The 15,230-nt window shown below is 40.2% G+C and overlaps 1 protein-coding gene across 1 annotated transcript in view; it reads right to left on the reverse strand.

The window, feature by feature from the left end:
- The window catches only part of TMEFF2 (transmembrane protein with EGF like and two follistatin like domains 2), a gene marked incomplete at both ends in the record, with an annotated part of 248,249 nt that extends 237,667 nt beyond the window's left edge, over window positions 1-10,582 (reverse strand). Inside the window, 3 exons of the mRNA XM_082841099.1 lie at window positions 226-355; window positions 7,941-8,050; window positions 10,411-10,582. Of these exons, the coding sequence (XP_082697225.1) occupies window positions 226-355; window positions 7,941-8,050; window positions 10,411-10,582 (412 nt within the window). The remainder of the gene's footprint in view (window positions 1-225; window positions 356-7,940; window positions 8,051-10,410) is intronic.
- Window positions 10,583-15,230: the final 4,648 nt, after the last annotated feature.

Below are 15,230 nucleotides of genomic sequence, written 5' to 3' on the forward strand. Positions count from 1 at the left end.
ATGGTACATTTATCTTTCTTCCAGAAGTGACTTGAAATGTAAAAAGACATAGAATAATGCATACTTTGTATGAAAGAATAAGAGGCTTGTCTAGCTAATAATATATAGTCTGGATTGTTTATTTGGTTAACGATAAACAGGCCATAACGTGAAAAGCAAGACATGGTTTTTGGATTCAGAATCCATTCAGAAGGTTTTCGGGAGTCTTCAGGATCACATACATACCTGTGGCACATGATCCTTCAGACACCACCAGTATCTCACTCTGCTGTTTGCACGCAGCCTGCCGCAGGTAACACTCATTCTGGTAGCTCTCCCCATTGGAGCCACACACAGGCACATAGTCACTGTTGCACTGGGGAGCACACAGATGTAAGCCTATGGTTAGTACTGGAGTCTGCATGCCTCTGACATCTTGAACAGAAATCATCATTTACAAAAGAAAGCACTTGTCTTCATTTTCAGTGATCCCCCTTGTATCCAGGAAGTCTTTGACCTTGTAAGGACACCATTCAAAGATACACAAAAGCAATGTCAAGTCATCTGATTCAGATAGGGGGAAAAAGAGCTTCTAAACTGATCGGGCAATTCCAACAAAGTGATAGGACAAGCAATAATAAAAAGATATAACAACAAATGCATCAATATTATTTAATTTTTTTTCTAATATGTGGCCCATATGGTTTGGTGGAAAAAAATCAGAACATGTTATAGTATTCAAGCTATTCAAAAATAGAGTCTATCTGTGTTTGGAGCAGAAGTATATAGCTGAAATGCCAAAGAATTCAGTTACTCCTTAGTATGTTTTTCCTCTGTTGAATTTGAATCTTTACAAATTTCTAAATATTTGGATAAGACATTTGAATTATTAATTTTTCATATATTTTTAGACCATTGGATATTGATGTAGATACAGTGTAGAAAGAAACAACAGACCATGGAATACAGAAAAAAAAATCAACAACTACTGAACCATATGTAAACTTGATTGACTATTCAAAAATATGACTTAACCTATATTTCATAAAACAAAAAGTTCATTTTTAACAACCTCATTACAAAAATGTACACATTTTACAATGGAAATTAGGCAACCTACAGGGTGTACTCATGATAATGTAATCACACTCTAAGGCATTAGAGATACTTGGCTGTGTCCTATACCTGCTAATTACGCCACTGATGTGATCATCTACTGATGTGCTACATTGTTTAATTATAACAGATGTAATGATCAAGACAATTATTTATAAATACTCACCCATGCCAGAAACTAAGTAAAACAAATCATACATATACATGTATGTGAAAACACTTTTCTGTTTTCTACTTCTTATTAAAATATTTGGATTTTTGATGTGCTAATTCATAACACATATAAAATAAACCAATAATTTAGTGAGATGGCTAGGGTTTTAATATATATGATAATAAACCTAAAACTCTATCAAAAGTTAAATTCAACTCAAGGATTTATGCAAAAAAGCAAATTCTCAATATGGTTATAATCTGATGATAAAAACCTGAGATTCATTTTCTTTATTTTCTTACAATATCTGTACTTCCTTACCAATCAACCGTTTAGCTCTTGTTCATTGCCTTTTTGTAATAGCTTAACCATCCTAACCATTTTTTAAATGGTATAAGACAGTGTTCTCTGAAATGACAGTTTTTTGAATCTGACTCTACAGCTATTATTGAAAAACTTAAATATAATTTTTAACTAATAGTTATGTACTATTCTCCTAATAGTAAATTCAAATTGTACGACACTCATAATCACCATAATTGCTAACAAGATAATTTAGATACTAAATCATATCTATTTAGAAATTATTTAAATATGATTAAAATGATTGAAATATTTTAAATATGCCATATTTTTAAAATCTTTATTTCTACAATTTATAATCTAGACATTCTGGAAGGTTCTGTATAATAATTCCTTTCCACAGTTACACTATACGGCTACCAGACTCAGTCTATCTACATTATTATATTTTAAAAACACTATTTTGATAGGAACTTTTCACTCATGAGGATCTTTAATTCAGTAGGCAATTTACTTCTGACCAGGTGATACCTGTGTAAGGGCTGTCTTTCACAAGCTTTCCAAATATATACATATACCTAAAAACTGACCTACCATAAAACTGAACATCTTTATCACTACTGAAAAATAAAAGGCAATAAGAAAATGTCAGTAAAGAGTTGAGTTTTCCAATAAGCAATACTGAAGAGACACCAAATAAATAGAGGTGGTGCTCATGCCAGAACCATGGCCAGGGAGGCAGGTGGATGGACAGGTGCTTGATAAATGGGCTGTGTTCAGTGTCAGGGACAGGAGAATGTAGGGAGGATTTATGAGGACCCACTACCACTACAATGGTATCTGAGGACATGGAAGAGGGACAAGAAAGAAGTGACCAGCTGGTAACATATTATAGTCGGTAGACTTGCTGACCTTTTCAGTAGGCAGATGAGAGTCATAATTAGTGTGAACGGCTGGGCTAGTTAGCTTCTCATGCTTGGTTCCTAGCTTCTTGTCCCAGGTTACCTTTTAATCTCCATCTCCAGCCCTGGTTACAATACTTTGCGTGTAGATTACTTGGGCCCATGTTTTCTTCTCTCTAATACCTAGAATTGCTCTATTTATCCTTCTCATCTACTTCTGTAGATTATTCAGATGTAGTCAGAAGATGAGGAGTGAGGGGTGGGAAGTATTTATTATCTCTGTCAAGTGCTAGTACACAATGCGGATATGCATCTTAAAATATCGAATAAACTGATAAAGCGCTCATATGCCACTTCTGAAGGATGTAGTAAGCCAAATGTGAACAGTGCTAAAAACAGAGCTGCCAAGTTCTATGCACAAGCCAAAAGGAAGATTTGTATGGAGTTGAAAAGAGCTTAACTGTAGATAATCAGCATGATGCTTTTGGCCCTTACTACCATGACTTGCACTCATTAAAATGAATAACACATGGAGGAAGCACACTCTAAATCATTAAGGCTCAGGAGTGGAAGTCTGGTCCCAGGTTCTGCCATTTCTCTCACTGCCTTAGTGTAGGACCTTGTGTATATCACTCAAAAATGAAATGTTTAACAAGCTTATAGCTTAGTTCCCCCATTCGAAATGGTTAACTGGGGCATTTGGGAGGATTAAGAGTCATGTTTCAAAATGCTTTGGAATACTCTTTTATAAAAAGAAATGTAAATTATGTGCCTTTCATGATATATATTTTAACTAGCAGAGTTACCAGCTAACATCGACACTGAAGCATGCATGTCTAAAATTAGAAAAATAAAGGAACACAGGCTAACCCTAAGTACAAAAAAATAAGCTAACTACTACATTAAAATATGCCAAATTATTGGAAATAATTTTCAGTGGTAATTATGAATACTGCTCAGTTTCAGAGGAAGGGACAGATTCAGATGTTAGGTGACTTGCTAAAGGCCACATAGTTGGCTGGTAAAGAAAAAACAAGACTCAGGGCCAGATGGTTAAGCTCATAAATGTATGTGTTGTCCAAACTTCCTCTCAGGGGAAAAGTGATTCTGCTTCCTTCAGATGTTTTAAATATCTTAAGTTTATTTTCCAAATATGTGTTTTTTCAGTGAATGATTTTGTTCCAAAATGTCCACATTGCTTAAGAAAGCAGCAACACGTCACACCCGTGGATTCAATGAATATATGGAATTTGTTTTGCTACAAATGAACAAAAAATTTATGTGAGAAATTTTTCATACGATGTATTGCTTGTTTGGTTAATAAGAATTTATTTTAACTGAGATTTCAGCAACTAGAAGCTATGTATAACTTACATTTTATATATTGTCAGCACCTTCCATAGAGTCTGGCATATAGAAGGCGCTCCACAGATGTTAAGTGAATTCTGTTATATTCCTGGTTGTCAAAGGCTTAGGAATAATGGCTTAGGATATGGCATGTTTCTCTTCCAAAAAAGAAAGCGATAAAAAACCCACATATGTCCCAACGCTTTGATCATTCCATAGGTAACTTTTACTTCTCTGTGACTACAATTTTTCATATGGAAATTTTTTTATGATTTTAAGTGAGTGGGCAGGCCTGTGACTATGGTGAAAGTGACTCTGTGTGACTTCTGAGGCTAGGTCGTTAAAGGATACAGCCTCTACCTGGCTCTTTCTCACTCTCTGGATGCTTGCCATTGAAACCCAGCCACTGTGCTATGAGGAAGCCCCAACTAGTCCAAATGGAGAGATCCACATGGAGAAGGACCAAGGTCCCCAGCTGACAGTCCAGTATATGAGTGAGAGTCCTGAGAAGAGTACAGAAACAAGCCTTTGAGTTCCCTCCCCGGCTCAGCTAACACCAAGGGGAGCAGAGATGAGCTGCTTCCGTTAAGCCCTGTCCAACTGCAGATTCATGAGCAAAATAAATGTTCATTGTTTTGAGCCACTAAGTTCTGGGCAATTTGTTATACAGTCCTAGTTACTGGAACAATTGCAGATCTAAAGTGTGGCTTATTAAATGAAAACATTTCACATTTGAATTAAATGATACCTAAAAAACATAAGGCTTCATCATATTTTTAAATTATAAAGTGATCACTGATCATTACATACTAATTGATATGACCAGTGCTATTAATAGCTGCATATGTGTCTTCTTTTCGTCCCCCTTCCTTCTTTTATTCATCCACCCATCCATTCATCCATCCGTCCATCCATCCATCCATCCATCCATCCATTCATCCATCCACTGTCTCTAAATTTTCAAACCACAGCTGATTTACCAGAATGACCAGGATATCATTTGGTATATAGAGAGGAAGGTAGGATGCATGAGGTTGCAGGCCATTTCTGGAACTTATATCATCATCCAAGAATTAGTTGTACTACTTTTGATATCGAGTTGTCTACAATAAACTGGTACTTTTGTTGTTGTTATAATGTTTTTATTTGCATGTAGAATGTCCTAGAAAAAATTAGATTGGTGTCAAAGGACCTAGGTTCTGGCTTTAGGATCACCACTTAATGGTAAGTTATTTATATTTATGGGTCTTAATTTCCTTATCTGTAAAAGGAGGAGAAAATAATTATCTCACTCAATTGTGAGAAACAAATGAGATAACATGTTTGAAGGGTAGAATATGCTTATCATAAATCATCTAAGAGAAGTGAAGATAAATATTTGTTCACCTTAGTGCTCCAATTATAATCCAAACTGCAAAACATAGATTATACACTCATATACCCACTTCTCTTTGAAATTTATCTCTCAGCCAGAAAGACCACATTTGGCACCCATTTTGAATAGAAGAATCTGGACCTGTTTCTGAAAGCAGGAGAAACAGAGTAGATGACCTAAGCTAGTTTAGAACAGTATATAGAAAAATAGATTTTTCAGGATATCTGCCTTTTCATCAGACTGGGAAACAAAAAATTCTCAAATACATTTGAAAGTATTGGAAAGTACTGAGTCAAGATACTCTTAGCTTAAAATACCTATTATTCTTTCACAATTTGTGATCTTGAACTTAATTCTGCCACTCTCTATTCCTGGTATGTACAGAGTCTAAATTTTCCACTAGGGAAATGTTTATTTTCTCCTGACAACTTTGCAACACACAAACTAATAGCAGCAGTAATCTAGTAGTAAATTTAAAATGCAACAGGCATTAGGAAAAGGAAATTTACATTTTAGTTTCTTATTCAAACTTGCATTCACTCCCCCTACCCCCTGCAATCTATACCACTCAACGATTATTTAAATTAATGACAAATGTAACTGGCTGACCGAATGCGTAAAAAACATAAATATCTTTGTTGATAAAAGTTATACCAAAACCCTCTGTGCAACCTGAAAACTAAACACAATTTCTTTAATAAGAAAATTATAAATTTTCTTTTAGTAGCATGCATCCATTTAGAATTTTGTGAACTCCTCATTTTTTTTTTTCTCTTGGTGAATCTTGTTATAATTATGGCTTTCCATTCGAGGAACATTCTTCTTGGTTCATTTTATACTGTATATGAGTTCACTTCTTATGTCTACCCATGGTTACGAAAAGAAGAAAAATTTCTGGGAATTACAAACTGAAAAGGGAAAAATCCACAAAATCCTGTGGGCCTTTAACTAATGATTTATCCAACTATATTTTCCCCTTAGTTAATGTTTGTATGAAGTATGACTTGCAGAGTTCTTATGCTCCATCTCTCTCAAGTAGTTCACTGAAAGAACATAATTACGTTGTTCAGTATGGCTAGAGACCTTAGAAATTGGTGTTGCATGAATATTAAATATGCATTAATATTTCCAACACTATCGTATGGTCTAATGACTGTAACCTGGGCACAGCAATACTTACCCACCAGGTGGTGGTGCACTTTACAAATATCAGCTGTTTATTACTTTTCTTAGGAAGAAAAAAATGTCCAAGAAGTTTCTAGCTTAACCATAAGCCATTCAAAACCATATTTAAATGTGAATTCCCTTCTTTTTCTCACTGGGAGGTTGAACTTAACCTAAAATATTTAAATTTCATCAGCAATTCTAAATATTACATACAGTTGGTCCTCCAAATTTGGGGGTTCCAAATCCGCAGATTCAACCAACTTCAGATAGAAAATATTCGCGAAAAAAAAATTCCAGAGAATTCCAAAAAGCAAAACTTAAATTTTCCACTTACATAGCATTTACATTGTATTTACAATGTTTACATTGCATATACATTGTATTATAAGTAATCTAGAGATGACAAAGTATACAGGAGGATATGCATAGGTTATATATAAATTCTACATAATTTTATATAAGGGACTTGAGCATCCTTGGATTTTGGTATTTGTGGTGGTCCTGAAACCAATCCCCATGGATACTGAGAGACAATTGTACTATAACAAATTTTAGACCAGAATTTAAGTTCTAATATTTTATTTGTTTTATAGCCTTTTTAATTTTTTTTTAAAGTTTTGCTTACAATCTTGGAAAAATTTTCCCTTATCCCCGGTATATACTTTCATTAATGGGAATATTTTCTAGTTGAACCGTTTGTTAGATTTGATGTGTATTTTAAAAAGTAATTCAACAACACTCAAAGGTGAACGTAAGATATCAGTACCGCATCTCTAATACTTGAATTATAAAAACATATTGAGAGAAAAAAAGGCTTATACTTCACATGGTAGAAAGCATTTGTTAGATGATGACTATAATAATGACACTGAGTTCTATCTTTAATAAATACTAATAACCTAGTTTTGATAATACCACAACTGCAATCGCTCTTTCTTTCAATTTTTATTTATTTTTTTAACATGAGACAAAAGAACATCTTCCTCATGTTTATGAAATAACTTTTGTCTATTTGCACTCTTTTGGATTCCTGGGAGATTCAGTTGTAACTGAATGTGGTATCCATGAAAAGTTGACAAATATTAATAAGTGCTGTGATTTCCAAACTAGCATAGTAGTTTTAAAGTCACATTGATAAGGAGTTCATTTAAAAACTTAACCAGATTGCCAGGATAATAAAACCCAAGACCATTAAAACAGAGAAATATGACCGAAAGAAGATAGCCCCAATCAAAAAAATAAACAAAAGTATAAATCCACACTTCTAATCCAGCAATGATTTTGACTATTATCCCCAGTAGTTGACTTATAGCATGCATGTTAGAAGGGGCACAGAAACATAATTTTCCTTTGACACACCAAAAGAACAACCTGAAGCTTTCTACCTCCAGTGGCATTTATAACTGTGGCACATACATTTCTCCAAAAAGCTGTGCCTTTTTGACATCAGTTGGCTCTCTTGCCAGTACTTTTGTTTGGTGCCAGCTTTCCTCTTAGCTTGCATAGCTATAAATTGCCAAGTGATGGGCTGTAAAAGAAGATCTCTGCTTTGTCGTCTCATTAATGAATTAGAAGATGCAAATACCAGACTTCTTACCTTGAACTGACAGACGCATGTCACAGTGTCTCCAATTCTTAAACATTCCCCATCAAATTTACAGGTGTTGGTGTCACAGAGGAAGAGATCATTTTCTCTGTCATCATAACCTCAAATTTAAAGAGAACACACCAGTCATTAAATGTTATAGACTTGAACAAAACAAGAAATATCTTGAAGCTTTAAAAGAACTGCCCTAAATTTTAATTCCAACAACCACAGCTGTACTGCAAGGTCATTCTTTACTGACAACCTAAAAAAATTCTAATTAAGTGATTAATGTTAGTTTCTTTTTTTCACTATTCTTTTCTAGTCAGTTGTCTTTTAATATGCTTTTTTGATAATGCTCTTTTATTTTAGCTTGGGTTAATACTGGCAGTGGTGGATGAATATTTGACACTTGCTTCTTAGCTTCCTTATTATTTTCTCATTAAGTAGACTACAGTTTATGACCCCCAAACTTCACAGTTTAGAAAAGAGCTGGTGATGGTCTCAGAATGCCGTTTACCATTTCTTTATCTTTAATCATTCTTTTGCTTTAAGGTCTGCAACAACCCCTTATTTGGAATTTTTCCAGACAAAGAGGAAACAAAGCCCTAATAATAAAGATAAACAGGCACAGTGTTTTCTCTGATGGTCTGTCTGGCTCAAATGAAGATTGATCACCTCCAAGTTAACAGGGGTAAAAAAGGGTGCCAGGTTCTTGACAATCTGCCTGGAAAACCAGTTTATTTTCTTTAGTTTCTGCATATAAGATATCTGGTAATAATGAATTTCTTGATTGTCAACCCCAATTTCATATTTAAGTTAGTTGGTTCCTAAAACAGTACCATAGTTAGGGATGAAACAAACTAGTCATGTGGGGCTACAAAGCTATCAACATTCCAAACAATTGATTTTGCAGGTTACTTAATATTCCTATGATAAAGCACCTAAAAAGTGATTAGGTACCTGCAAAGTGGAACTTAGTCTATCCAAAATAACATATATGCATGCATGAGCCACGAATAAGTTAAAGAAAACATGCTGAGTTTTATAAAAATGCCAAATTTAGAAATTGCAATTTAGAAAGGGCAATATATTGACCCAAATCTAACAAGGTTGCAAATCTCATCTTGTCTTTAAAAAGTGCAAACTACAATAATGTATAATAATTTTCCTTGTGGAATTTACATCAGTAACTACCCAGGACGACATATTCTTTTATCCTATAAGTTACAGTTGGTCATTCCCTCTTCTCCAAAGTTACATACACTTCAGCTCACACACATCCCCGAAAGCCACTTTATTCAGAGCTAGATTCAACTTCCGTGGAATTATATATACAGAAGATGAAAAATTACATACACACTTGCTAAAACTAGAACAGACCAGACCTTGGGGACAATACCCAGGCATGTTAATGCAGTTTAAAATGCCAGTGAAATCACACCACAATCCCGCCGGTATACTATGGGCTGTCATACTGAAATGCGAAGCTACTCGGACAGTGCAGCAACTCCCATCCTCGGGCCCTATTTAATTAGGAGGCTTCAGCACAGCAAAGCTTGCCAAGCTCTCGCGTTCAGACTCGGAAGGGACCCGAGCAAGCAAGAAGAGCGCCTGACGCACTCCAAGGAAGCCTGCCCAAAAATGGAGGAGTCAGCGCCCAGTGGGGTCAGTTTTGCCCTCCGCCCGCCTACGCGTGAGCCTGCCCGGCCTTGGTCATGCACAGTCCGGCCTGGTAGACGGGCGAATGGTTCTTGTCTCAACTTCCTTCGACCATCTAGGAGCTTGGGGAGGGAGGCAAGAGAGAGGCAATTCGGGGATGCAAAAACAACGTCTTTTGCAGCCAGCTAGAGAAGGAGGATGTGTATGCATGTTTGTGTGTGTGTGTGGAGAGAGACAGAGAGAGAGACACACAGAGACAGAGAGAGAGAGGCAGAGAGAGAGAGTAACTGAATCTCTTGAAACACAAGCTCCTTTAGAATTTCTGTGACCTGGTCTTGAATGCCAGACAAGTGCACCCTCATGGTACTTTTGCCAGTAATCAGTGTTTCCCCTGCAGTCACCATTTGATTTATTGCTTTCTCCCTCGTTCTTTCTCATAAACTTATTTCTCTCTCTTTTTTGCTAGACTTTTTTCTTTAGTGACAGAAAAGGTTCTGTTTTAATGTTTGCCCAAGGATTGGTGCTCTTTTCAGTGAATCCACAAAACCATCCCGTTTAATATTTCTTAAAATCTCCGCAGCTCCAGTTTAAGTGCAAGGACGCAAAGGTTCCTACACCTGCACTTTCTGTCCTCCCCAGGACCCCCGCCCCCTTCCTTAGCGGCCTGGAACAGTTCTCTGTGCTCCTCTGGGTGGAGGTCGGTTTGGAGCGGTTGGAGTCGAGGGGCTTGGGGAGACGCACTTGGGGAGGTTGGTCTGTACTGGAAACGCGCGTTTCCTCTGAGGGGTTAAGGGGTCGGGGGCTGGGGTTCTGGACTTACCAGAGCAGTTCCAGCCGGTGGGCGTTTGGCAATCACTTAAGGAGGTAGGGAAAGCTGCGAGCTTCACCGGGCGGGCTACGATAAGTAGCATTACAGGCAGCAGCAGCAGCCAGCAAAAGCCCTCGCAAAGTGTCCAGCTGCTGCACTGCCGCGGGGACTCCCACAGCACCATGACTAGTTCGCGCAACTCTGCAGCAGCAAACGGCTTCCGAAGAACACAAGATCGCGGGGGTCAGGCAGCGGGCTACTGAGCATCCCGCGGACAGCGGCAGCAGAGGCGGCGGCGGCGGCAGTGGCACCTGACGGGGAAGCAGCAGCCAAACCCGCGCATGATCTCCAGAGTTTCAGCAACATCCAGTGACCCGGCTCAGCCCCGGGAGCGAGAGGGTCGTGCACCGAAAAGCCGCACCGGAGACGAGGTAAGCTGCTGCCATAAGCAGAGGGCTCTGGCAAGCCGGGGCAGCAGGAGGAGACCGGAGTCCAGAGGGAAGAGGAGAGGAGCCCAAGGGGGCTGGGTGGAGGGAGAGTCAAAGCGCCCAGCAGCCTAGCAGCCGCCTCTCGCGCTCTGCCGCCCGCATCCCTCTGGCGTTTGGGAAGCAGCAGGTCCTTAGCCCGCCCGGGATCACGTGGGAAGAGGCAGTCGGGTGTTGATTGGCGGAGCGGGATGCAGGTCCCGGAGGGAGGGGTCGGCGAGGAGGTGCTAGGAGGAGACGACGGCCGACGCCACAGATGGGCTAGCTCACCAGGCGCTGGCCCGAGTGGGGCTAGGCGGGGATGGCTCAAGTGAGAATCGCGGGCTTCAGAGCGGGCGACTCCCACACCTTTAAATACCACCTGCCCTTTCACTCTCCGCCGCAGGACGCCCCCTACCGAGCGCTGGGTCAGATCTCGCGCCCCTCTTCCGTGCGTGACCCCGGGCGGCGAGCGCCCGCCGCGGCTGGGTGGCGTCTCTCTGAGCTGGAGCTGGTGAGGGTGGAGGTGGCTGAGGAGCGGTCGCAGCAGGGAGGAGAGGGGAAAGAGGGCACAGAAGAGAGGGCGTCCTGCTGGCGCCCGGCGCTCTAGCGTGCGGGAGCGCGCCGCCTGGCTCTAACGGCATGCAGCTGGGAATATCGCCGCGGAGAGCCCACGGACGTTTCTCTAGGGAGCAGCAGGAAGCAGGAGAGGGTGAGAGGCGGTGGTGTGAGTACAGCTCTGGCTGGCCTGAAAGAAGCAGCAGTTCCCACAGGAGCCTGCGAACCTCAGGCTGCTCAACGAGCGGGCTCAACCAGCCAGCCAGGCTCTCTCTCCGCTCTCTCTCTCTCTCTCCCCTCCCCTCCCTGGCCCCTCACAACCCAGAATCAGACCGAGGAGTGGGAGGTTTGAAGCCCTCTCCCCACCAAACATTCGTCTCCAGCCGGGAGCCTATTTGTGCGGCTGGCTGCCTGGGAGGTGCGGGCAAATGTGTTTCGAAGGTTAGATGTGGTCTGGACAAGTGGTCAGAGAGTGGCAGGAAGGCTGCTCTGCATCAGCCTCGGCGGGTTGCCGGGCGCATCCGCCGAGAAGCGGCGTCTGAGAAGAGCGGCTCTCTTTGGCGGCGCGGGTTGTGGCCCTGGGAGCTTTACGCGGGTCTCTGCCGGATCGCCAGAGACGTGGGCGAGGCAAGAAGGTCTCACTCGGCAAGTCTCTTGTTCTGCGCCTTTTCTTCTTTGGCCCCAGCCAGCGCCTGGCAAACGGCGTAATAGGACCCGCCTTCCGTCTGCTGCATTCTTCACGCAGTTAGACAACACTCTTTAGCCTTATGGTATTTTAGTCTCTAGTAACGAACGGGACCCAGAGCTTCCCGGGACACGGATGGAGAGGAGCATCTTTCTCTCGTGACCCGGGTCGTTGTTGCACAGTGTTTTGGATGAGTTTTCTATGTGATTATTCAGTGTCTTCTATGCTGTGTGATTGTTCTGTGATTCAGGATTTTTTTTTCCTTCTCTTCCCGTACCCTCCTTTCTCTATCCCCCCTCTCTCCCTTCCTCCCCTCCTTCCTTCCCCTCCCTCCCTCCCTCCCTCTCTCCCTTCCTCCCTCCCTCCCTTCCTTCCTCTTTCTTCTTTCTGTTTTTCTTTCTTTCCTTTATTTCAAGAGCCCTCATCTCCTCCTTATTTTTCTTTTTAAATCTTGCCTTTCTCCCTCTCCTGTGTCCCTTGAAATTAGAAGAACATTGCGTGATAGCATCTCACAGGCAATTAGCGTCCATTCCCAATCACTTAACGGAGGAACCAATACCCTTTGAAAACAGGGACTATCTATCCTTTGCAGGCTCCACCAGAAACACAAACTATACCCAAGCTATCTTTTTAAGTACTTTAACCTCCAAACTGCTCCCACTTCCTTGCTTTTTAACTTCTCCTTTGAGAGATGTGATCGTGCAGCACCTCAGTGCCTCAAAGAAATCTTTTTTTTTTTTCCTGTGTGAAACCCATCTCTTTATCTTATATCTCCGCCTCCGCCCGGAGGTTCCCCCCCATCCCCCCGCCCACCTCCAAAGATTCCTGAATCTCTGTGTCTCTAGCTCCTGGCAATTAAGCAGCAGATCCCAGCATTCTAGTCGGTGGCATCGCGCTCCTCACCGACGAAGACTCCATTAAAACAGATCAATTTGACCAGAGGTTGGAGGCATCAGAAAATCGGCTTCTAGACAGTGCAGCTAAATTCTTCAAGGAAACGGAATGCCCATTAGATAGAGCTGACAGCCGATATGGCAAAAACAAGGAATCAGAGATGTCTTTTCGCTGCACTCTTTCAGCAGAGAGGGCAACATAAATACACGCCTAATGTAGATCAGGATTTAACAACTCCCCAGTTCAAAGTGAGGACATGTCATTTTCCATAGCAAGGCTGGTGTGGTAACTAATCAGGCTTATGAAAATAAGTCATGCTTGAAACTGAAGGCAAAGTCCTTAAAAGTGTTTATGCAGGAATTATGATAATGAAACAGGACCTGCTAGGGTATCAGTGCTTGGCTATAGCAGTAGAATTTTACGGAACCTCTTAGCTGAGTAAAACTGTTATTGAATTCTCTGCTAAGTAAGTTTTTGGCATGCTTTCTAATAATATGTACTCTTCCTAAGACATTTTGCCCAAAGTAACTTAAAACTCCAAAGGAGTTAATTACTGGTTGTGACTAGTTAACAAAAGCAGTTGCTTCCACAGAGGTTCTTTAAATTATTAAACAGTTTGAAGCAAAGCCTTTCCAATAGGAATGCTGTGATTTTGTTCAGCTTACTTTGTACTTAGTGTTACAGTGCCACCAAGAAACAAATTCTGAAACTGGCAAGCACCACCAAGTGGCAGAATAACATCATTCACTGAACAGAGCATCGTATTATTGAATACGTAAATAAAAATATATACACTATTTAGCCTCATCATTAGTACCAAGGAAGTAGACGGGCCTTAATTTTTATGGCAATGAAGATCGGATTAGTGATTGGATTAGTGCTTCAACTTTCCCCCCAACAGGATCAAATCCGTTTACTTATTAGAATCGAATTTAAAGCTAGGTCTATGAATTGTACTTTGCATGGTGCATTATATGATTACTAGTGGTACAATCCAATCATATCATGCATCTGTAAAAATTTTTATTTTAAAATACTACACCATATTTGCTTTCAATATTCCTGAGCTAAATCAGTTTATTTGCAGTATACACACTCTAGAATTAGCTCTGAGGGGGTCAAATTGTCATAGTTTTAGATAGAAATAGCACAGAAAAATTTTTTTTAAGTTTTTTCCCCCACATGGAAAGGACATCATTAAGAAGTATGAGATTACTCAGAGCTTTAATGGGAGAGGGGGAGGTTATCCTAGAACAATAATAATTTAAGATAAATAAACGAACCTGGGAAAATAAGACACACTGACAGTCAGAGCTCTGACTCCTTTCTGCTCTCTAATACTTTCTGATGCTTCAATAATGGTAAGAGATGTAGTATGCTTTTTAGGTATCAGACCTTGTGTCATACAGTAAGGAATATATTGTTTTTATTTAATTCCCACAACACCCCAGCACCTACCATGAGACAAGGAATGTCATCATTCTTATTCTACAGAAAAGGCATATGGCTTTTAAAGCATCAAGCAACTTGCCCCACTTAACAAACTAGCAGTGGCTCAGCTAAAATTCAACAGTTCTGTCTGTATCAGAGCCTGAGACCTAAGTCACCATATTCTGTTGTATGGCTGCCTCTTAGCCTCTGAGAAAGGAAACAGTAACTGGGAACACACCTGCTCTGTCCATGCAGCCTCTTTGTCTGCCCTTTTTATGGAGCACCAGGAAGACCCACACTCATTAAATCTCAAACATGAGGAATGAGATCCAGTAGTTTCTATACTTGGAATTCATACTTGAAATTCATATGAATTACTTAAGAAGCTTTTTAAAAGATAAACAAATTCGAGGCCTCACTAGCATGGATTCTAATTCAGAAAGCCTGGGGTTTGACTGTGGAATCTATATTTTAGTATTCATTTTTGAAAACTAAGGCTTCTTGCATCTATATGAGAAGCGAAAGGATATCTGGGTTCTTGCTCAGTTTTCATAGGACTTTTGGCACAGAGGTTTCTAAAACAGGTTCTAAAAGGCTTATACTCAGTGTGCAGATGAACTGTTGTACACGTCTGACTCTCTATCTACCATTAAGGATTGAATTTTCATATGCATATGTTTACCAAATATGTATTAAGCTTCTATTATGTCTGATTTACTAACTTTGTGACTGCAGATGGTTTCCTCATTTGTAAAATGTGGGTAATAATAATACCTATCTCCTAAGGTTCTTTTGAAGAT

This window comes from Leucopleurus acutus (assembly GCF_964270905.1).
Source record: "Leucopleurus acutus genome assembly, chromosome: 6".
NCBI classification, from domain to species: domain Eukaryota; kingdom Metazoa; phylum Chordata; class Mammalia; order Artiodactyla; family Delphinidae; genus Leucopleurus; species Leucopleurus acutus.